We start from the raw sequence: 23,415 nt of genomic DNA on the forward strand, positions 1-23,415 counted from the left end.
GTTACAGCTGAGACCCCTTTGCCCGCAGTGGATGAAGCCCCAGCCGGGTGCGAGGAGACTCCTGGTGAGGAGGAGAAGCAGAAACGGCCTGTGAGCCCAGAGCCACCCCCCTGCCTCTCCCAAGAGGGCCAGCCTGTAGAACAGCGTTTACAGTTGCTGGTGAGCACCTCCCTGCACTCCTTCCACTCTGTCAGTCAGATACTCCACAGCATGCTGCTCTCTGTAGAACCTGCTCTCATGCCCCAACAGTTTGCAGGGTTTGCAGATAAGTGCTCCAAGGTACTGATGAGGATACAACCCTACACAAACAAAACGTGGCTACCCATATGCTGTAATCTCCACTATTGTTATATTATACATACTAGGGCCATATTACTGGGTGTAATAAACTCCCAACAACAGTGGGAGAGCTGTAACTACAATTTAGTTATGCTACATTTGTCAGTCTGTTACATTTGAACAGGAAGGATCCATCAACATGCTCCAGTAATGCTCCAGTACTGTACTGAACAGGCATGAACTAGCATGAAGCATTATTATATGCTAATACAGTAATAACACAAATATTACAATTCAGATGTTACAGACACTTGAACCTGAATGGGGTTATGTAGTGGGTTTTTTTTTTTTTGGTTAATCACCTGCCTGGTTATGCAGTTACCCAGATGATTTCACTACAATTACTGTGTATTGAGTCACACTGTCTTAGCTGACCCTCACCTGCGTGGCTTAAGCAGCGATCAGCTTTTAATTATCGATATTGCTCTTTCTGCGCTGCTCTCGGGAGGCCAGCCCACTTTAATCTGATTCCAGTGTGCAATTAGCCCCTCTGTTTACTACTTGCATATTCCAGTAATACCGTATGTGATTATTTTCTCTGTCTAAGGACGCTGAAATAAGCAGATTTCTCCTCTTTATTGACCTATGTAAGCTGCATTTAGAATAATTAAAGGATGTTAAGCTTTGTAATACCTCGTCGTTGCCCCGTCATAGGTCAGAATGAAAATTAATTTTTCTTCAAACCCGACAAATAGCAGTGTTATTAGTACGTGCTGCAAAAACATTATGCATGCTGCTCTTAAAACTGTGTAGAATAACATCTGATTATGGCAGTATTAATATGATATGAACTGAATACTATATCAGTACCAAATGAATGAGTAATCAGAGCTTATTCTATTGCTGTGCTGCCGATGCATGACTTTCCAGGAAAGCGAGCTGAGCAAGAAGAGAAAAGAATGTGAAAGCCTTGAACATGAAGTGAAGAAAAGACAGAAGAGATGTCTGGATTTGGTAAGAAATCCTCTCTGCGGGTGTTTTTAGAATGAATCGCTTCCGCTGCACAGCACTGTTCTCGTGTTCCGCTGCATTCTTAAGGCCAACGAATCTAACGTTCTAAAGTACATTTCGCTGTAGATTACATTTTTTAATGAAACTAATCAAATCTCACAATTGAATATGTATCTGTGTGAATGAAGGCTGAAAGCTAGAGAATGATTGAGAGAATAAAAAAAAAAACATCTTTGGTCTTCCTTTGATTACCAAGTTTGAAATCAATAGATGAATATAATATGTATATGTTTATAAAGATCAATATAAGTAAATCAGCATTTGGGAAATGGTCTTTATGAAATGTATATCGTCCTCAAGTGATTCAGTGATTCAGTGATTCAATGATTCAATGATTCAATGATTCAATTCAACCAGTGGGTGTTCCAGGGTGGTGCAGAGGCACTGATTTGTCATTTGGAGCAGGAAGCCATGGTTTTTTAGTAAGGTTGTTTTCTCACATTTCAATGTAAAAGATGTTCTTCATGACCAAAAATGGTCCCTTATTTTGTCCTCACAGGCTGACTGACCAGCAGTCAAGTGAAATCAAAAGAAAAAGATTCAGTCGTTTCCCAGACCATTGCCAGTCACTGTGTGGTGTGACCTATGTTGAACTGTAGTCAAATAAACACCTAAGCAGCATTATAGTAAGGGAGTGGATGGGAAAAAATGTTGGGAGCGGTGCTGAAGCACATGTTGGTCATATTCTGTCCAGACACATGCTCTGCAGTTGGTTTTGCATAGAATAAGACAATGTTTTGACTCTGTTACTGATGTGTGCTGCCAAATCTATTTATCATGATGATTGAAAGTGAACATTTTACTTCTGTGATACCTGCTGATTCTACTTTGAATGCTGTGTACAACATGGACATGAATTGTTCATTATTGAGGTCTACCGTTTTACAAGCCTGTGTTGGTAGTCTGTTTCCGATTTAGTCTGAATCATATAATTTTATGTTGCCCCAAGCCATTGAAAACGCAACCAAAGCTCTCGCTGTCTCACCACCGAAGCGATTATGGCTTCCCTCTTGAGTTGAACATTTCCATTTGGATATGATTTACTTATAATGTGTAACAAGATCCGCTTGTTAACAAAATGATGCAAAATAACACTTGTGTAAGACCGGGAAGCTGTAACTCTGAGCAGCACGGGGTTTCTGCAGTGATAATTTTATGTGCATGAATCATCTTGGCCATTAAAAATTACATGCATCCATTTTTTCTTGTGTGTAGAACCAGCTCCACCCAATTTCATGGAACTGATGGAGGAGGCAGTGCGCTCTGCAGATTTGCTATGCAATTATGCGGCTTGCCGCAGGCTATCGCTAGCAAATGGCTGTGAATTTTTCCTGGAATGATGGCAAACGATCTCAGTAATATTCATTTTTCAGGAGCATCATTCTCTTCCATCCTTTCCTTTGCCAGTTTTAGATGCCCAGTTTATTTCTGTCTCCAGAATTTTGCTATTGGGGATTTTTGCAGATCTCCACCCAGCTAGAACACGTGGGTTCATGGTAGGTGGATGGGAGGCTCTCCTGTTGATGTGTGTATGTGTGTTTGTGATGGGCTGTCTTGTCACTGACAGGAGAGCCAGCTTGAGGATGAGCGAGCCAAAAATGAGCAAGTAGAGCAGGAGGCGGATCACCTCAGGCAGAAGGTGCAGCTGCTTGACCAGGTGAGTTTAAGGTGGCGCTCCCACATCAAAAATCCCTCCTGTGTGTTCCTATATGCTACATGCTCACCATTCCAAGTGGCATTTGAGATTTTTCTCATGAACCACAAAGCTAATTGTTGGTGGATCCCAAGCCATTGACAACTGTCATTTCAGTTAAGCTTTGCCATGCCCTTAGGATATCCAGGGAATGATTTGCTAAGGAGATAGGTCACATGGAGAGTTCCTGCTTCTGATGTGTTTGCGTGTGAATGCGTGTGTGGGTTGGTACATGCCTTCCTCACAGTAACAGCAGAAATAGCTCTGACCCCACTGTACCCTTCTCATAGGTGCAGGTTGAGAATGAGGTGCTGAGGGAAGACCTCTCTGAAGTGACCGCTCAACGCAATTCAGTTCTCGAGGAGAACCAGAGACTCCGCGCCAAACTGGAGAACCTAGAGCAGGTCCTAAAGGTACAGGAGGACATTCTAAATGTGTCATCTGCTTTATAAATGGCTGTCTTTCCTGTCTTGGATGAAAAACCTTGTGTCATGGTAAAGAATCACAGTCATTGTGTTTTTAAGCCTTACGGTATATGGAGGTATTTTAGGAGGGCTCAGAGAGAGAATAAAATCCAGGGAAAGTGTTCAGCTAAATGTATTCATGAATTCTTTTATTCTTCGTCTTTCATTCTTGTAAGCATCATGAAATTGTTTGTTCATGTCAAGCTAAACACTAAACAATAGTAAACTTTATCACTTACAAGTCAGTAGAAGAAAACATGAGATGATATTTTTAAGGTAAAGTGCGCAGAGCAGCCTTTTCAGAGAGAACCTGTCTGTTTGTCTGTCCACAGCATATGCGAGAGGTAGCTGAGAGAAGGCAGCAGCTGGAATTGGAACATGAGCAGGCACTGGCTATCCTCAAATTCAAGCAGGACGAGATCAAACGGCTACAGCGGGTGAGCCCTCACGCCCTTCAAGCCTTTCCCCTGGCAGGGAGGAAACCATCCTGCAGGGGGCGCTCACGGGTCATGAGGTCATGGGGCGCCTTGTTCATCCAGTCAGTATTGTCAAAGGCATGGAAATAATTTGTAAATGAGAAAATGGTACTGCTGCACTTAGCTGATCAAATGTATAAAATACTGTGGCAAGCGTGTGATTGTGCACCATGTATGCTGCTGGTAAGTAGTTCAAACTAGTAGTTGCTGTGCCTTTCCAGTTCATTGCCTATTTGTGCTTCAACAGGCTCAGTTTTTTGCCAAGAGGGAACATGAAGGGGTTGTGCAGATGCTTGAGGTGAGTTCGGGTCTTTCCTTTGAAATGCAGATGTTGTTCCCACTCCGCTGGAGTAATGTTATGTTAAAGGCCTAAAGGAGAAGACTGTCAACACATCTAAAGAAATGTATCTTCATAGGGGAAAGACAGCACAGCACAGCACAGCAGCTGCCTACCAGTTAGAATTAGATGCATTCCAAGAACACCCTCAATGATCAGAGCATGGATTTATGCATTATTTATGTCAGAGTTACCCTACCAACCCACTTATACAGAAATGTTTACATGTTCATATACGTAATGTATAAACCACACCGTGCAGCGCACTTACAAAAAAATACTATATGTGGTAAGCTGGTCAAGGCGTTAACCCCAGGGGTGTATATATGAACAACAGACTTTTATAGTTATGGTGTTGGTTTCTAATTGACCTTAAAATGCCCTGTCAATTGGTCCCTTGTAATGAAAATTGTCATTTTGTCCAGCAGTTTTTTCAGCTGAACAAAGATTTTGAAGTTTGAGATATACTTTACTGTGATAAATAATATGTTCTTAGACTGGATAGGAAGATGCAGCCAGGTAAATTGTATAGGTTGACCATATCAAACCAAGACTGTGCATGATGTATCTGTACTGTTGTTTCTTCAAACAAGGCCCTGTTCTCCATCTCTGCTGGTCCAATGAATATCCAGCAGGTTAAAGGGACTGTAATATGTGACAAATGATTGTATGGATTTGGCCTGAATAAGTGTGTCAGCTGAGCAGATATGGTTTTGTGTTGGATGTTCAGTACATATCATGATGCACGTCTGTGAAGTATTACACTGTAGTTATATCAATATGAAAATGATGATAGTCTTACTGGTGTACAAAAACCCCTTCTACAGAAGCAAGCACCTAAACAGATACTGATGCAATTTAAAAGATGATTGTGGTTATCTTAAACAAACAATTGAAATACAGATTGTGCTTTGCCTTGTGCTTTGATCAGTACTGTAATGCTAGCATCATAAAAAATATATAAGAAGGATATTAAACTGCATAGATAAATTGCCATTGCGCAACATGCCTGGTGTAGTATGTTGTTTATTCTCCTGCACCGTGTGTTCAGCTGGGTAAATGAAGCGTGTATTTCATTGTAGGAGTTGATCCAGCTAGTGTTGCAGAGAGAGCTGGTACAGTACAGCACCTCCTCTTCCGTTTGGACTGCTCGCTCTCTTTCTCTCAACATGCATCACCAAAATGCCTCTGTTCCTCCAGAGGGCCCTGTCTCTCGCTTTCTCTCTCTGATGGTTTTCAGCCAAATGAAATCAGTGTGCCTGAGAGCCAAGACTATACATAGACCAGTGGGGCTTTTCACCTTTTATCTCCTGCCATAGGACTGACTCATGAAAGCGCAATGTAGTCTTTCAGATATTTAATAAAGGTCTAGTATTGCTTGGATGAAGTATGATTATGAAATCAGTATGAAAAATGAAATCAGAAACTGATAAATGAAACATATTTATAAAAATATAAATATAATAAAAACAGTATGGCTGTGATGTAGTGCTGTATACTGTTACCTTTAGACAGCTTCCCGCATTTCTTTGTGGCCTTATTAATATATATATATATATTTTTCCATTTCCGATAGACTAGCGGGTGTATTGTGACTGCCCGTAATAGTAGCGTGTCTGTGGTGAATGGCGAAGTGGGGTTTCAGTAAAGCGTAATCCACACCTGCAGGTGTGAGGGAGCGTGCCGTGCAGTCATGTGTGCCGAGCGGTCGGCCGCCACCACCGCGCTGCTCCCGTGCAGCACGGGCGCACTCATCACCAGCCCCGCCGTCCCGCAGAGACACAGGAAGGGGGCTGCGGGCAGGGTCCGAGGACACAGGCATTTCTGTGGTGCAAACCTTGACATTTATAACTGGAGTGTAATTGCAGTGTCTAATCTATTAACCTAACCTTTTTTCCCCCCTCCTCCTCAGCTTGGAATGTTATAAGCATGCCTTCTCCTGTTTCATCTTTGTTCATTTCTTTTGTTGTTCGTGTGTTTGCCTGCGGTTGTTCTTGAAATCTTTTGTGCTTTGTTCTTCTGCTAACCAGAATACGCTGGACTGCATGCAGGTATCGGCAGTGCACAACTTCCTGTTATTTCATGCCTACCCCCCTCATTGTAGAGTAGCACCACACCTCGCTTCAAAAGAAGCTCAGTTTGCAGAAACGCTGGCTGCAAATAGCTCTTTTGTAGACTGAGCGGAAACGAAATCGGTGCAGCCATAGCTGATCGTCATTTTTGGTGCAGATGCAGTAGTGAGCACGGCCTTTATCACAGCCCGGCCCTGATCACTGAGAGTCAGTAGAGTCACCACCTCTGCGTCCCTGAGTAAAGGTGTGCCGTTGCATAACGGGCTTCACAGCAATTTGTGCTCATTGTAATAATCCCTTGTCAACACTGAGACCCCCCCTCACATCTGCTGCTATGTGTACGGGTGATTAAAGACTGTGTAAAGTGGGCTCAGGCTCTTTACAGGGCCGTGGATTAGAAGGTGCTTGTGGCTGGCGTGTCACAGATTGGTCTCAATGCAGCGCTGGCCCCGGCATTACCGGGTTGCAGAAATACTTCCTTTATGGTGTACCATGTCCTTCATCAATTCCTTTAACAACAGCCTTTGTGTCCTCTTTCTGTGAAGTCTGTGGAAATGAAGTGTTATCAGTACCATGGAGGTATGAAGTGCTGGCAGAGACTGATCTTTCCTGCTCTTCTGCTCTATTTGGGTTATGCAGGTAGCCCCTCAGGATTTATAGCATTCCATACAACCACTATGGGGCTTTGTCCTTAAATTTTTGTGACAACTTTTAGCAAGTAATTTGATTTTTTCCAAGTATTTTTTTTTCCCCTGCCTGTTTTGTTCATATGGGCTGCTCTGCTCAATAACCTCATGAGCAGAAGGCAATGCTACACCCAGAGGTGAAGCACAGACCATGCTGGGGGTGGGGCTGAGGCCTTCTCTTTCCATCTAAACTCTTTTCCGTAGTTAATAAGCACCTGACCTGGTGGCACACAAACCCAGGCCCAGACAGCTGTCACTGCCAGTGTGTCTGAGCAACCTGACAGACTGTGCAAGTGGGACAGAGTCCCGGAGTGTGACGCGTTATGTGGGTGCTGTGTAGAGGCAAACAGGGGCTTTTTGGTGGGGGTCCTAAACCAGCACCTAACCTCGCTGTATAATAGCTCAGCTCACAGTTTACTTTCAGGTAGCATTGATGTCTGTTGAGGGGAAATGAAGACTAATCAAAAGTCTAAAATGGTTGTATGAAGAAACTGCTCTCCAAACGTGCTGTCTGTGCTTTGGAGTAGGTCAAAGGATTTGACAGGAAACAGTATTTTGAACGTGTTAGCCTGGTGTTGTACAACAGTTGGTTTGTGTGGCCTGTTTGATCAGCTTAACAGGAAGTTACAGTTCGCCGGTATCAGAATCAGGAAGTGAAACTAGGCACACTTTATAGACATATATTCAAAATGGCTTCATACCCCATGTTTTTTTCTTTTTTTTCTTTTCTTAACTAAATGAGTGCCAGTACACAGCTGTAACCAGTGCAGTTAATGGCTTTGGCAGTTTATGCAGTTAGCCAAAGGCTATGCTAGACTGCAGATTCCCTTAGACTGTAGACACCTACAGCGCTGAATCCCCTCCCCCCTCCCTGCCTTACTTCCACCCCATCACTGTACTCAGTGACCCCTGTCCTCTTCCCATTTCATTGTCTTTATTTTAGCATTTTTAGTTCTTATTATTTACATTTTGCTCATTTTTTGTGTGTGGTTATAATTTTGTACCATGGCTGTTCTAGTTAACATATCGTTGAAAGTCTTTGACCCTGACTGAGGTAAGTGCTGTCATGTAATTCAGACTCTGAAGCGGACGGCCCTTCGTAATGAGTTTTAGAGGGGTTACATGGGAAAGGTGGCCCCCTATGAAGGGCGCAGGGCGTCCACTGAGAGGTGACTGACTCTGGGCCGCACTCCGCAGGGGAAGGTGCGGGAGCTGGAGGAGAAATGCCGAAACCAGAGCGAGCAGTTCGGCCTGCTGTCCCACGAGCTGGAGAGGTTCCGTCACCAGGCGGGCAAGATGGACCTGGGAGGCAGCTCCACCCTCTCCAACCCGGGCCTGTCCCATCTGACCAATGGGGTCGGGTTGGCCGGGGAGAGAGGTAGGCTGCTGATCTCCTTTCTGTCTGTCTGTTGGAAACATGGTGGTAATTTTTCTAAAAATCTGTGCCATGCATTATGCCTAGTGTCACTTCATTCATTTGCTAGAGACTGGTTCTGCCATCGCAACAATTTAATGACTTTATCTGTAATGACTGAAAAGAGCTCTAAGGTTTGGACTGGTCTTAAGTAACCAGAGATCCCATTATGTTCTTAGTAGTCGACCGCAGCATTTTGTTCATAGGGGGTGTGTTCACAAATTGAATTTGAATGTCAGAGACGCCCTCTCCATTCTGAAATTCATAGTGGACTCTTTGAGCGTTAAAAGGGTAATTGCTGTCCAGCTGTATCAACACAGTTGATAGGGAGGCTGGCTTTTGTTGCTTGTTTTTTTTTTTTGATGTTGATATTGTCATTACCTGCAGCAGTGTCACTCTGCAGGTAATGACACAGAAATAATGTGCCACAGAAATAAGGTAAAGAGCACTATACAGAGTTGTCAAATGCTCTAACAGAGCATCAGATTGAGTTTAACTCATTCCCAGGCAGCTAAAATTTCTCTTTGCTGTCAGACTTTCTGCATGTACTTTAACAGTACACATCTTTGTCATGCTTTTTCTGAAGGTAGTGGGTTTAAACTCAATGCCTTTTTACAGCATGTCAACTTGTTCTGCTTTTAGATTCATTGGGTTCATGGGATTTGATCTCTCTGGGAGATATCGCCTTCTGGAGTCTGGAAGGGAGCGACGGTCCTTTCTGTAACCTGTCCCTAAAGGGTACCAGCTTTGAATAGAGTAATGAGGAATGTCACTGAGAAATGGGGCACAAGGGTGTCATTGGGGGTCAGCCGTCAGTTGCACTCATGGGGCTGTAGCAGTTGTCAGTAATCACCTGCAGAGGATTAGCTCTGCTTCACGACTCAGTGTGTACGGCGCTCCACCTCACTGTTGTCCCTGCATGAGCGCACTGGGTCACCAAGGTGTCGAAACCCCTCAGCATTGTGTCAGAAAGAGCATGAAGGAGGGCTTGGGGAGGGTCCGCGCCGTAGAGCCCTTCTCGTCCTTGCACATGCTATCCCATCACCCTGAGATCCCCGTGCACAGGTAGCCGTCACCGGTGAGGATTTGCCCAATCTGAGGCCTGAACAGCTTAGGTCTCACTTAGCTTCCCGTGGTCTCCTAAGCTCCCGGATAATTCCAGCGCACACCACATGCCATCTTCAGCAGCAGGTCCTGAGCTTCCGTGGGCCCGTCCCAGCGAGAGAGGGGGACAGGCAGGGATGCGCGAAACTGTTTTCACACTGGCGCTCAGACCCGTGACACGCAGCCACGGAGGCCTCTGCGCTGCGTGTGGGCCAGATGGGCGGAGCGGTTTTACACGCTGCGCTTTCATTAAGCTGGGTCATCCGTACATCACAAGGGCCTGGAGCACAGCCTGATAAGAGGAAGCGTTCCTCTTAGTCTGGCCCCACAAAAAACTGCTGGTCTCTAACTGCATTTCTCATCCTCCTTACTTGGGAAAAAAAAAAAGATTTTGTAGTAAAGATATGTGGACTTTTATAAATGGCTTTTATAAAAAGCAACCAATAAGTCATGTTTTTCTTACAAATTGGTTATGTGGAGAACAGCACCAGGATTTTGGTGTATATATGGGGTCAAATTCAGGCAAAACTTGAAAACTCAATGTAGCATCAGATGACAGTAGCATATTTTCCTGATGCTGTGCAAAACAGCAGAAGAAATGATTCAGGATTGTTTAAACTGAGCTCCTTGAAATGCTTTTTTTTAATGTCATTAATGTTAACAGCTGATGTGAATCTAATGTTAGTTGAATGAGTGCTAGCAAATATTCTGACCCAGGCCAGACTGCCAGTGTGAAAGGAGTGTTGAATCATGGTTCACCTCGCACAAACACCACTGAACAAAAGCACTAGTCTCCATTTTGCTGTTTAAGAGCTACAGTAAAATCTGGGTAACCCCTGCCTTCCCCCCCCTGCAGATCTGGGGCCTGCGCTTCGCTCAGCGGCCGCTCCCCACACAGCAGGGCTGGGGAAGACGGAGCGGTCCCCCACCATCCGTCACCGCGAGCTGCCGACCATCAGCGTCAAATCGGGCTCCACGTCCAGCACCCCCAAATCCGAATCCAAGCACCTCACCCCAAAATCCGAGTCCCTCCCGCACAGCCCACGGAAGTCCTCCCCGACCCACGAGGTGAGAAACTGGAGTGTGCCGCCATCGTGGTTTCCTTTAACGCTTTATTTCCAGCATTTCCCCTCTGTGGATCACAGATGCCTGCCAGGATTACAAAGGTGAATGCAATCACACAGATGCAATGGATTTACACGTGGACTTGATGGATTTAAAACCTCATTCACCAGTCTAATGTCACTGTGATATACAGTCCCATCAATACAGCTGAGATCCAGCCAGCAAGTGTTTTTGCAGTTTTGGAGAGAGTCGTTCCAATTAATTTGTAAGTCTGCATGGATTTGAGTCCAGATAACAGGATATATGTTTTGCTGCTGTAGCAGGAACATCCACTTGTTCCCCTTGCCCACCTAACAGCGCTCGTGAATGAATGTTTCCGAAGGGTGACAGCTGACCTCTCCGCCTGGGAGCAGCTTTATGACGGTCATATTTAGTATGATAATCCATTGACTGCAGTGGATTATGAAGGTTGTAGTAGCTGTAAGTGATTATCCTGAAAAGGGTTACCAAGAACTATAAATAGATCTTACTGTAATTATGTGTTAATTTGTGAGATATATTTAGAAGCCATATATTCTGCACCTAGGCTATTTATGCAATATCAGATCTATGTCAGCTTATTAGCGAACATTTACAGTAAAAAAATTCCATGTTATAGGCATATGTGAAGATTTTTCTTAGTATCTTGAGTAGGCAGTGCTTTAAGAATAAGCTTGCTGCATTGGTAAAGGAACCCTCTCTCGAGTAGTCATTTTTTAATGTCACAATTTATAAAATTTTATCGATTGGGTGAAAAGATCGCATGAAAAGATTTGGCACAGATGAGCTACTAATAAGGGGCTAATAAATGATCTCTGAAGCATGATTTGGCAGTTTCATAGCACTGTTGGGAATGTGTTTTAGGTTGACACTGCCAGTGAGGTGGAGGAGCTGGATATTGACGTGTCCCCTATTCCATACCCTGGGAGCAGAGTCACTGCCAAGCTGCAAGTCTTCATCGCCAGATACAGGTGAGCACAGGTTAACTCCATCTCTACTGAACTCAACAGCTTGGGCAGTCTCATTTAAACAGAAAATCACCCTAAAGTGCCATTCCTTTGCTCCATCACATTTCAGTAATTCTTCTTTTGCCTTTTACATGTGCAGCTACAACCCTTACGATGGCCCCAATGACAACCCAGAAGTGGAGCTCCCACTCACTGCTGGGGAGTACATCTATGTCTATGGAGATATGGATGACGATGGCTTTTATGAAGGTGATCTCAGCGCTCATTCCATATACTTTGTCCTTTAAATGTGGCTTTCAGTCAGTGACATTAGGCATTATGTGACTTTGAGCAAATGTAGATAGTGGAGGTGCTGCCACACCAACCGCCTGAGTCGATCTGCCGTCCTTCCTGCAGGGGAGCTGATGGATGGCCGGAGAGGGCTGGTCCCCTCCAACTTCGTGGAGCGCGTCTCCGACGACGACATGATGAGCTTTCACCCCCCGGAGGTGGGCGACATCTCCCACAACTCCTTCCAGGAGAGCAGCTTCCTCAGCAGCAGCGAGAAGCACCTGCGCTTCAGCATCCACAACTCGGAGAGGACGGAGCCGTCCGCCGCGGCCGAGCTGTCCGCGGGCAAAGGGCCGGCCCCCATGACCAACGGCCTGGACCTGGACATGGAGGAGGTGGGCGTGGACACAGTGCCTTACCCGCGCAAGCTGACCCTGATCAAGCAGCTGGCCAAGAGCATCATCATCGGCTGGGACGCCCCGCTGGTGCCCGCCGGCTGGGGGAGCATCTGGAGCTACAACGTCTACGTGGACAAGGAGCTGCGGTTCAACATCCCCTTCGGCTCGCAAACCAAGGCGGTGCTGGAGCGCATGGACCTCAACCTCAAGACCTACCGGGTCTCCGTGCAGAGCCTGACGGAGAAGGGGAACTCGGACCAGCTGCGCTGCACCCTGCTGGTGGGGCGGGACGTGTGCGTGGCCCCCACGCAGCTGCGGGTGGAGCGCATCGCCGCCACCTCCGCCAACCTCACGTGGCTGCCCAGCAACAGCAACTACGTGCACATAGTGTCTTTGAACGACGAGGAGTGCGAGCTGGTGAAGGCCGGCAGCTACTCCCTCTGCCTCAGCAACCTCAAGCCCAACCTGCAGTACTGGGTGAAGGTGGAGGCCAAGCCTCACCGCACGCCCTGGGAGCTGCCCCTGGAGCGGCGCGAGCGCAAGAGCGCCACCACCTCCTTCACCACGCTGATGGCCGGTGAGCATGCTCAGACCAAGGGGGTTGGTTGTTTTTTAGAGTATTTTCAAAATGCATCCAGGGAAAGTTTTTTAAGTGTATTAGCTCGTGCTCATACCAGGGGTCTTTCTTCTGTTTTGTTTTCAAAGTGCAGTTTTTTATGTACACCTGTCACACATGAAGTTGCTGCTCTTTACCAGCCTTTTATATAAATGTCTCTTCTGTAATTATACAAGTATAAACACAGAAGAAGCCTGTAATTTGGTTCTGGTATGCCATACACATATGTTGTTGTTCCATACAGATAAATGGTGTGTTGTTAGGGGTATCAGGTTTCCTTCTGCATGCACGTGCTCTGACCTCTAACGTTTCCCCTTGACCCCCTCAGGGCCCCCTGACGCCCCGCTTGATGTGCAGCTGGAGAAGGGTCCCTCCCCTGGCATCGCACTCATCACCTGGCTCCCCGTCACCATCGACGCCGCCGGGACCTCTAACGGCGTCCGGGTCACGGGGTACACCATCTACGCCGACAAGAAAAAAGTAAGGAGCACAATCTGCACGAGAAGTCAGCGCGGGTTCATTTTGTCTGTTGTCAAAGCTGACCGTAATCCCAGTCCCTGCTGTATACTGACCGCTGACACTGTCATTCAGCTTGGAGACATGCCATCAATTGCTGAGTCCTCAGTTATTTGTATCATTTTGGTGGCAAGTCTGAATGGTGGTTTCAAATGTATTACCTTAAAACTAATACATTTTGTTTGTTGCAATTAGTTTTGTTATACATAGATAATTGAGGGGAAGTGAAGATAAGTGAATTGAAGTGATTGAAAATAGTGACTTTTGATCCAGGTTTAGCAGGAATAAGAAACTCAGCATCTGCAATTGTATATGTTGTTTCTACTCACAGTTTGATGATGATCATCATCATTTGAGCATGATCAAAGGCAAAGAGTTGGTTTTACAGCATAGTAATCTTCATTTCCTTCCACAGGAATGTCATGCTTTGGTGTCAGCACGTGACATTCCCCATGTCTAATATATGAGCTATGAGCGAACACTGGATTTTTAACTTCATTAAACAGTCACCTTTTACCCAATCTCTATGTGAGCCCTCAGAACATGCACACATGTGTGCCCTGAACCATTGAAGGCATTCACTTTGAACTGAAATACTGGTATTTCATCAAATCCTCATTTAAACAGTGGTACAGCCTAGCATGATGATGAAAAATGTGTACTGAATTTGTCCAGACAGTAAGGCTTGCCAGCTAGAATTTTCTGTTAAAACATCAAGGGTATTCTACCAGTAGCAGAAAGTGCATGGCCTATTAGTGGTGACTCTTTCAGATGTTAACTGTATTTAATTGGGTAATTGCTTTAGTTGATTTATAGTCAGATTTTAGAATAGATTTGGCTCCACTGTGGCATTATTCTTTTCCACAGTGTCAGACTGAATGTCACTGTGTTACCTTATTGTATCTCTGAGCGATTCACAGTCAATTTTGGTTTATATGACACAGATGACAGTTATTATTATGGCAGAGGTACAGCTGCGAGAATGATGGCAATTAGGACTGTGAGAGACTGCTGTTGCACTCTCAAACTGTCAGTATAGTTGAAATGAATCATGTTTTGATTTATACTTGAATTCTTTGAATTGTTTTCCCCACTTTTTGAATTTGAGTTTTCATGGAGTGGCACTCAGGATGACAGGACGCATAGCACTGAGTTGGTGCGATAGAGGATGATGAGGGTGGTGAAACTCTCATTTAACTTGTGCTAATTCTTTACCAAAATCTTGGCTAGGATGCTGAATTCATGTTACTGTTTCACATGTACCTTGTCCTACAGCAGCTTGGGAGGTAAAGTGTACACCACTCTGCCGAAAATGTCCTGCGTGTTTATTTTTAGACAAAACTAACATTTAGACAGTAAAATGTGATTCGTTGTGGACTTTCTGTTGGTCCTGTTGGACACTGAATGAATGTACAGTAATACCCCTCAAAACTGTGACGACTTGTAACCCTGGTATAATTTTATTCTTTATGTTGTGGATGCTGGTATCGTGACTAAATATAATCACACATTTTCCTTCTGTTAATATGCACTTTTATTACTTTTAGTTTGGTTCTCCAATTGTTACTGATCTGCTCTAGATCAGACCCTGCTAGCTCGACACAGTGCTGTTGCACATGACTCTTTAGGGGACATTTGTTTACCTTTGTAAAAAACCTGTGAAAAAAGTGTCATTTAGTGGGTCACACACTAGAATAAATATTGCACATCCTAAAGAATGCAATCCTTTCATTCTTATAAAGAACCTATATTGATTTAACATTGCCATGCTAATTTACATCTACACAAACATACCAGTTAAACTTGCATTAATTATCCAGTGTTAGCTTGGGTAGTTAGGCCCATGTCTTTTGCTAAAGTCCAGCAGCAGTGGCTCCTCCCCCTAATTAATAGTATTCGGAAAGAAAATTTTGACTCTGCACAGATGTAGGAGAGATCAGCTCAGGTTACACACAGTCATGGCAGAGATGACTGTGGCAGCCTTGGCTTGATGTGAAGGGAAGCGGCGATTGATTCGGCTGTTCTCTCGTCTCTCCCAGGTGCTAGAGGTGTCCTCCCCGACGGCGGGCAGTGCCCTGCTGGGACCCTCCCAGATCCAAACCCTGCAGACCGCCCACGAGCTGACGGTGCGGACCATGTCTCCCCACGGCGAGTCGGCCGACTCCGTGCCCGTCAAGGTCCTGGCGAAGCTCATGGCCATCACGGCGGGCATGGCCCCCCCTCAGCCGTCTGTGCCGGCGGTCTCCAGCGTGGATCCGGCCGCCCACCCCACGCCCCTACCAATTGCCAAAACACCCACGTTGCTCCACAACTCGCCTCTAGAGGGACACTGCACCCCCATAGGGGCCTCCGCTGAAGCCTCTAAAACGGACTCCACAGAAAGCGTCAAGCCCTCCTACGTTGAGGCCTGGGCCAACCCCTCCTCTGGCATCGTCCCCAGAGACCCTCCTGCAGTGCAGGTCTCTCCTGCATCACTTCCCCGCAGCAGCCTAGCGGTAATTCTGGAACACAGCCCACCCCATCTGTCAGTTCACCTGTAGTGATTCTTTACATAATTTTGCATAAGTAACACACAGCTTCTAGCTTCCATTCTGTATGTTGCCACTGACACAAAGACAGATTATTCAAATCCAAATGTTAACGCTGGGAGATTGATGCATCTCGCTCTTAAAAAAACAACTTCCCCAGTTTTTTATGGACACATTGTGCAGTGGAAAATTGTTGTAAGTTAATTACAGTAAGAAAGCTCCTTTCCATGTATATCCATACACACATTCATACATGTAATACATATGTGTGGAATATGCATATTCCATGTATATTAATTATACAATTATACAATAATTAATCTGAAAAACTACTTTTACATTCTGTTGCAACATACAATAGTTCTCATGTTTGCAAATTACTAGTTAATATGAGATTGTCTGGTGTGCAATTTAGTCAACAGATTTGCATTTGTCGATCTGTTAGATCCTCTGTAGGGATCTATGTATATTCAGTGGAAAGTTTTATGAAAGTGATTCTTTTATTATTCACATTGAAGCTGCAGTGCTGTATGAAGTCTTCTCTTTAAGTTTACCTTCGCTTTCATTACTTGGTACTTTGGGCAGGAGTGTCTTTCTGCACAGGATTTCAAAGCAAATTTTATTCATGAAACCCTTTGAGGCAAGGTTCTCTGACATTCGCATTCCTGCACCGCTCCAGGTCAGCGCGACCTTGTCCTCAGGAGCTGACGACATATTAGACTCAAGCAAAGGCCGCGACAGCCCCGGAGTGAAGCGCCCGGCTGTATCCATCTCTGACTTCCTGGAGGAGGCGGTGTCCAGCACCGAGCTGAGCGCACACGCCCCCAGCACCCCGGCTCCCAACACACCTCCTCCCAGCACGCCCTCTCCCGTGATCCCCGCCCTCCTCACACCCACTCCTAGCCCTTCCAAAGCTCCGCCCGTGGCCCCAGTCCCGGAGATAGACCCCCTGAACCCCCCAGAAACGCACCCTCTCCGCCCGGTCAACCCCTCCCCGCTGGAGTCGGAGGCGGAGGACGAGAGCTCGAGGGAGAATAGCCGCCTGGTGTCCATAGAGGAGTTCCTGGACCAGGGCCAGCACCGCCGCGCGCAGGGTCACGACGGCAGCTACCTGAAGAGGCGCCAGGTATTCTGCTTCCCGGTTAAACCCTCCACTGCGTCACTGCGTGGCCTTTGGCAGGCGGAGCTCACTTAGATCACTGCACCTGAGCGCAGAAAACAAAGCCGCTTCAGTAAGGATAGCGCTAAGCCCCTCTGCGCTGTCAACTCCCATTTGGCACCGCGCGTCAGCCTTTACAGGAAATAATCAATACTCCTCACAAGCGTTTCCTGTGATGCAGGACCACAGGACAGGCTCTTACACAAAACAGAATTACTGAGAAATACTTGCACTCTGTGTTTGACATTAGCTGACTAGCTCATTCAGTAGAAATTGACTAACTTGTTATGTACACATATGGGCTCAATCAGTAGGCTGTTTAACTGTACCCAAACACAATGTCATGAGAATGTATATTGGAAACATGCTGTCATGGCTGAATGTGGTAATGAAATATTGGGTCAGTCGATTGTAAATTCACTAAAATAATTCTTTCAGAATATACCACCTCTTATTTGAGTTTCATTTTTGTAATGATAATCCTTATAGTTGGGTAATAAAGGAAAAAGCGTAGTGGTGTAGACTACAGCGGTATAGACCAATGATAAATGGAAATCACACTCGGCACACATCTGTGTCAGTAATCAACCTCTGAATTTTCAACCACACATGCCAGCATCTTATCAATAAATATGCAGCCATCCTACTGTGTGACTTAATTGTATGTCCTGATTCTTTGAAGTCCCTCTGGATGAAAGAATCTGTGGGTCAGCCTGTGGCTGTGGCCAAGTGACCACATGTGATTGTAAATGAAATCTGTCAGTTCTATGGAAAGTGACCATCAGTGTGTGACTCTGAATGGCAGGATTATAGTTCTGGTCAGTTGGAGCCGCTGAGTGAGTACCAGGCGGAGAGCAGCCGTGGGTCGGACCTGTCGGACATCCTGGAGGAAGAGGAGGAGGATCTGTACTCAGACCCCATGGGAGAGGAGCGGAGCCGCGGCTACAGCACCGCAGTAGCAGGCAGGGTAAGCACCACAACACACAGGTCAGCTCATTCAGTCCAGGCTCTAATCTGTCTTTTTTCCATTTAAGAAAAGGTTTTCGACACCTTTGCACCTTTCGGTTCTTTCATTGAAATCAAACCTAAGTGAGTCCAGAAAGGCTATACGTATCGTGTGTTCGCTTATACTTGGCTCTCCTGTTTAAGGCATTTGGTGATCTAGTCATGTTTCCCATAGTAGGTGCAGCACATTCAGTCCTACTGCAGCGAATGTACACACCATTGGATCCCATCCTTTCATTTCCTCCAGAGCAGTTGATCTTATTTTGTTTCTTCTCTCATTCACTAACTCTTCCGTTTTGATTCTTCATACTTTGTATGTGTTCTTTTTCTCCATTTTATCCCTTTTGTCCGTATTTGGGGTTTGTTTCTCCTTCGTACGTACAACTCCCTTCCCCCCCTTCCTTTTCTATGGTCCCCATTGCCCCGCCCTGTCCAAAACCACCGTGATTCCACTCCGCCCCTCCCCTCACGACTCCTCCCCCCTCAGCCGGACGTGTGGGAGGCAGACAGCGACGAGGAGATCCTGGAAAAGATCCTGAAGCTGCCCGCGCAAGCCTCCCACAGCAAGCAGCTCTTCAGCATCCCTGAGGTGACGGAGGAAGAGGACAACAGCCAGGAGCTGGAGGAGGCCACCACACGGACCTCCCCTCAGATGCAGCACCACCCCCTGAAGGCGACCTCCAACTTCCTGCCTGCGGGCGACGGCTCGTTGAATGATACATACAGGAGCTCAGAAGACCTGCGGTACAGCACCCTGCCGGTCAGGAGCAAGCAGCAGTTCCGGGTTCACTACTCTGACACCATTGACACCATCAACTACCAGGAGGCGGAGCTTGATGCCGACGGCCGTGTCTACTTCCCCGGCAAGGATGTTTGGGTTCGGAAGCCCCACGAGAGCGGGCACAAGTCCTACAGCGGAGACCGGCTGAGGAGGGAGGCCCTACTGAGGAGCCAGATGTCGTCGGACCTGGCGGCGTCTGGCCAGCAGCTCAGAACGGCCGGGAGGCCCCAGGGGTCGGGGCTGGAGATAGACATCGAGTACGGAACCGAGGACGACGAGGAGTCCGCCCCCTACAACCCGGGCGAGGCGGCAGGAGCGGAGCGCGCGGCCTCTGAGTGGTGGGCGGAGGGCGGGAGCTCGGAGGGCCTGGAGGAGCTAAGCAGCTGCTCCAGCCAGTTTGAGTCCCTCCCTCTGGAGGCCCGCAGAATAAGGGGCGCCCTGGGGCCTTACTCCGGGGGCAGGGGGCCCACAGAGGCCCCGCCACAGGACTACCACAGGTCACCCCTGCGGAGTGCCAAACCCGAGCACAGCGCAAAGGTCTACACCGCCAACGACGGCCACGCAAGGGTGTGTTTCCTCTCGGTGTGCAGGAATGGGGCGTAACCTTTTGCGTCTGATTAGGGGAGGATCGCACCGCCAGGATAGGTGCCTCGCGGGATGAGACCGGCGCTCGTTGCCGTGCACACAGCTACCATAGCAACCCAAGGACAGCACAGCAGTGGCAGCTTTTCAGGAAGCATTAGTGGTTTTCATTAATGGTGCTGCACATCTCATCAGGCATAAATGACATGTGCATGATGGGATACATCAGCTGAGTGCAGCAGGGTAGAGGATGCAAAAGGTTAAAGCCAGTATCTGTTGTCCCTGTGACTGTTTCCTTGGCGAGATCTCCTCCCCCCGTTTGCATAAATGTCCAGTCGTTGGTCTGCTCCTCTGTAGCGCTTGGATCCCAGCTTCCCTCTGTCCGAACGCATCCCCTGCCCCCCCTTGCTTCATGTGTCCAGCGAAGCGGCCCAACTCCACGCCATTCCACCTGAATCAAGGAGGGGGAGCTCTCTCCCCCCGAGGAGACACATGCTTATGCTGTGCTTTATGTCCCCATGCAGAAGCAGTTGTGTGCTAAGATAACACATTAAGCTGGATCAAAAACTACATTTGTGAAGGGCATCTTGGGTTCTCTTATGTTCATAGCCGCAGTCATCATTTTCCCTTGTATTCAGATCGCCTATGTATTCAGATTTTGGAAATTAATTTAAGTGTCTGCAAAATTTCAGTGTGTTTGGGGAAACAAAGCCTAGGAAAAAACTTTTTTGGAGGGAAAGCATACACCCGGAAGCAGTCATGAAGCTGACGGTCCTGGTACGTTCAGCCAGACAGTTTCCCTGGGTTGGTTCATTCAGAAAAAGAACTGTAGCTGCCCTTCACATAAGTGGTCTGTTTAAATGATCTTGGTGACATAATTCAGTTAGCTTCTCTTCAACCAAGCATGGAAGTAGGGAGCTGCAACTGAAGCACTTATCGTTGGTCAGGAAACCCTTGGCAATGGGGACCTACAGCTGGCTGAAGCTGGAGCGTCCTGGTACGGACAGACCGGCCTCTCACCGAAGCAGGCGGGCATGGAGGAAAGGCACCCAAAAGGTCAGACCAGCTCCACTCCCCGACTGAAGCTCTGTGACGTTAAGTAGGTCATACGTGTTGGCACTGCATGCCCCTCTTGGCAGTTCAAGTTCGGTGGGTGGGGGAGGGGGGCCGCTGTCAGATTATCACCCTGCTGGTCTCACTTAAGCCCAGAGCCGGAATACCTAAGCCAAGAACCAGCTTCACCCAAAGTAGCTTGTCATTAGACTGAAGGGGAATCAGCAATCAAAATAGTAACCCAGATTAATCGCAAAGGAAACTACGCCTGGCTGCCCATTCACAGCCGTTTGTGTTCCTGGAGAATCGTGTTGTAAGGAATTAGGGTTTCTTATGGCTCGCAACCTGCAGCTAGACACACAGGCACACATGAGCGTACACACACACACAGCCACACACACACAGATACACGCACGCACGCACGCACACACACACACACACACACACAGAGTAAGGGGGAGCATATTCAAGAAGGTGCCCTCTTGATTCCTTGATCATTGCTCCACAGGTATCTCTCCTACGTAATGAGATTGAAGGAGCTTACGTAATGCATGACAGGCCATTGTAATTATTAGGCAGTTTAATTCTTGTATTTCTCCTAGGTAAGCATGAATGACACAGCAGTGTCATATAGTTTTTTCTTGGTTTTTGCTTTATTGGTATTTATCCTTCCTAATTACTGAAGAAATTTAAATAATGCATGACAGGCATTTATTTATATTTTTGTATGTTTTTATAATTACCTCGTGGCATGTTTTAATTACTCTGTGCAAGGGCAGTTGATGAATGTTGATTTGCGTACCTGTGCGTGCGTGCGTGCGTGCGTGCGTGCGTGTGAGTGTGTGTGTGTGTATATGCAAGTTTGTGTGTTTCACTCTAGAAGCCTCAACTGCATCAGTGAAGTTAATTGAGAGTCATATCCCTAATGACTTCCCCATCCCCTCGCCCCACCGTTGCCAGTAGGCTACTGCTTACTCAGACCCATCCAAGTGTCTGAGGTGCAGCGGCCGGTGACAGCGCAGCCTGTAGCCATGGCCGCGGGGGTTTCCCTCCGCAGCGGGGGGCAGCGCACGCTCCCATGAAGCGTGAACCCCCACAAGCTGCTCATTCTGGTTTAGGCTCAGGGGGGCTTAGCTTCATTACCCTGTTTAAGGACACTCCAGCAGGGAGGGAGGAGAGGGGCGTCACGGGCTGGGTGTGACGGGACAGGCGGTGTTCCTTCTTCTGTGTGCAGATGCACAGCAGGGGCTGCAGGCCCAGAGGCCGGCGGCCGACGGCGAGGTGCGCATCTTCGTGGCTCTGTTCCCCTACGACCCCGCCGTCATGTCGCCCAATCCGGACGCTGCAGAGGAGGAGCTGCCCTTCAGGGAGGGGCAGATCATAAAGGTAGGGCAGCATCCACCATGACGTCACTCTCACAGGCCTGGTGTGCTCTCTGTTCTTGCATGTAGCCATACATACTGTTAGAAGTAGCCTTTCATGATTTCAAGGAGAAATTCCGCAGTTAAGGAATACAGGAGTTTTTCCTTTGTTTAAATATTAGGTATTAAAACGTAGTACTTAATTAGTACATTTGAGGAGAAATAAAAATCCACATTGATAGATATTAGCTCAGCTTTTTGGTGTGGAGTATACCCTTGTGTTACTGTCAAGAGCTATGTTGTAGTTGTATGTTGTATGCATTGTATGTAGTTCTTTATGACCCAATTATTAATTATATGTCATTTGTTCCAGGTAATAAGCACTATAACGGAATAAAAATGTGCAAAATTTAATGTCATGGAAGCCAAATGATACAGTGTAGAGCAAGCTTATAGACTCCTTGAGTAAAGCTGGTGTAGTATGACTTCATTATCTTACTGAAAAAGACACAGGAAGTGATCATTCAGTGTGTGTTTGTGTGTTTGGTAGGTGTATGGTGAAAAAGACGCTGATGGCTTCTACCGCGGGGAGTCTGGAGGTCGCTTCGGCTATGTGCCCTGCAACATGGTGTCGGAGATCCAGGTGGAGGATGAGGAGACCAAGGACCAGCTGCTGCTGCAGGGCTTCCTACCTGCAGAAGCCTCTATGGAGAAAATAGGTACTCACCCCAGCGACCACACCCAACTCCAGCAAACCCAGGGCCAAGCAAGCGTAGGCTAACCCATGGCCATACCCAGCACAGGGTGACCCAAGGCAACACAAGCACAGACTAACTAACTATCCAGCAGCCATTCTCCTTGTGTCAGATATGGGTCATGATCAAAATGCAGCAGGAAAAATATACAGCAACCTGTAGTGGCAAATTCACTCAGAGGCCTTTTTGAGACCAGTAAATTAATACTTCCTGTCATAATATGATCTGTAATGACTGTTTCAAAGCTTAGTCCGTTTAAACGGCAAGCATTCGTACCATGTGAGATTGGTCCCAAAGATTATGGCATGCCTGATGCCAACTGGAGGGCTGCCATGGTCCAAGATACAGACTACAAAGTAAAATTTAATTGTATTTAAGATCTTTCAGGCTAAGAAGTCTTAAAGCCATTTAGAAAGCCAAAACATCTTCCAAAAAGCAACTGTGAAAGAGGACACAATAGCAGATGTTACTTGTTACGTAACCACCGGCAGTGGCTGAAAGCTGCTTTCTATTTTGTTTTGTTTTTTTTTTTTTCTTCATTCTTTAATTCAACAAGCCACACAGAAGATACACACTGTGCAGTGGGGGGTTATGTCAGACTCAGGACAGAAAGGCGTGTTTGAATTGAAATGAAAATGTTTGATATTCTGTTCTGGGAACAGCTCTTCAGTACACTTCCCTGAAAAGCAGTTTTTGATTGAGAACCAGAAACGGTGCTGCGCT

General features: G+C 46.7%; 1 protein-coding gene across 1 annotated transcript in view; it reads left to right on the top strand.

Moving 5' to 3' along the window:
• Window positions 1-23,415, top strand: part of LOC118774123 (peripheral-type benzodiazepine receptor-associated protein 1-like) — an 89,999-nt gene that overhangs the window by 59,232 nt on the left and 7,352 nt on the right. The window contains exons 6-25 of the mRNA XM_036523279.1: window positions 1-279; window positions 1,210-1,293; window positions 2,918-3,007; window positions 3,334-3,456; window positions 3,840-3,944; window positions 4,231-4,281; window positions 5,403-5,435; window positions 8,276-8,456; window positions 10,453-10,664; window positions 11,565-11,671; window positions 11,808-11,917; window positions 12,065-12,913; window positions 13,281-13,432; window positions 15,508-15,963; window positions 16,676-17,122; window positions 17,961-18,122; window positions 18,648-19,538; window positions 20,438-20,579; window positions 21,811-21,962; window positions 22,488-22,656. Of these exons, the coding sequence (XP_036379172.1) occupies window positions 1-279; window positions 1,210-1,293; window positions 2,918-3,007; window positions 3,334-3,456; window positions 3,840-3,944; window positions 4,231-4,281; window positions 5,403-5,435; window positions 8,276-8,456; window positions 10,453-10,664; window positions 11,565-11,671; window positions 11,808-11,917; window positions 12,065-12,913; window positions 13,281-13,432; window positions 15,508-15,963; window positions 16,676-17,122; window positions 17,961-18,122; window positions 18,648-19,538; window positions 20,438-20,579; window positions 21,811-21,962; window positions 22,488-22,656 (4,795 nt within the window). The remainder of the gene's footprint in view (window positions 280-1,209; window positions 1,294-2,917; window positions 3,008-3,333; window positions 3,457-3,839; window positions 3,945-4,230; window positions 4,282-5,402; window positions 5,436-8,275; window positions 8,457-10,452; window positions 10,665-11,564; window positions 11,672-11,807; window positions 11,918-12,064; window positions 12,914-13,280; window positions 13,433-15,507; window positions 15,964-16,675; window positions 17,123-17,960; window positions 18,123-18,647; window positions 19,539-20,437; window positions 20,580-21,810; window positions 21,963-22,487; window positions 22,657-23,415) is intronic.

This window comes from Megalops cyprinoides, chromosome 3 (assembly GCF_013368585.1).
Source record: "Megalops cyprinoides isolate fMegCyp1 chromosome 3, fMegCyp1.pri, whole genome shotgun sequence".
Lineage (NCBI taxonomy): Eukaryota > Metazoa > Chordata > Actinopteri > Elopiformes > Megalopidae > Megalops > Megalops cyprinoides.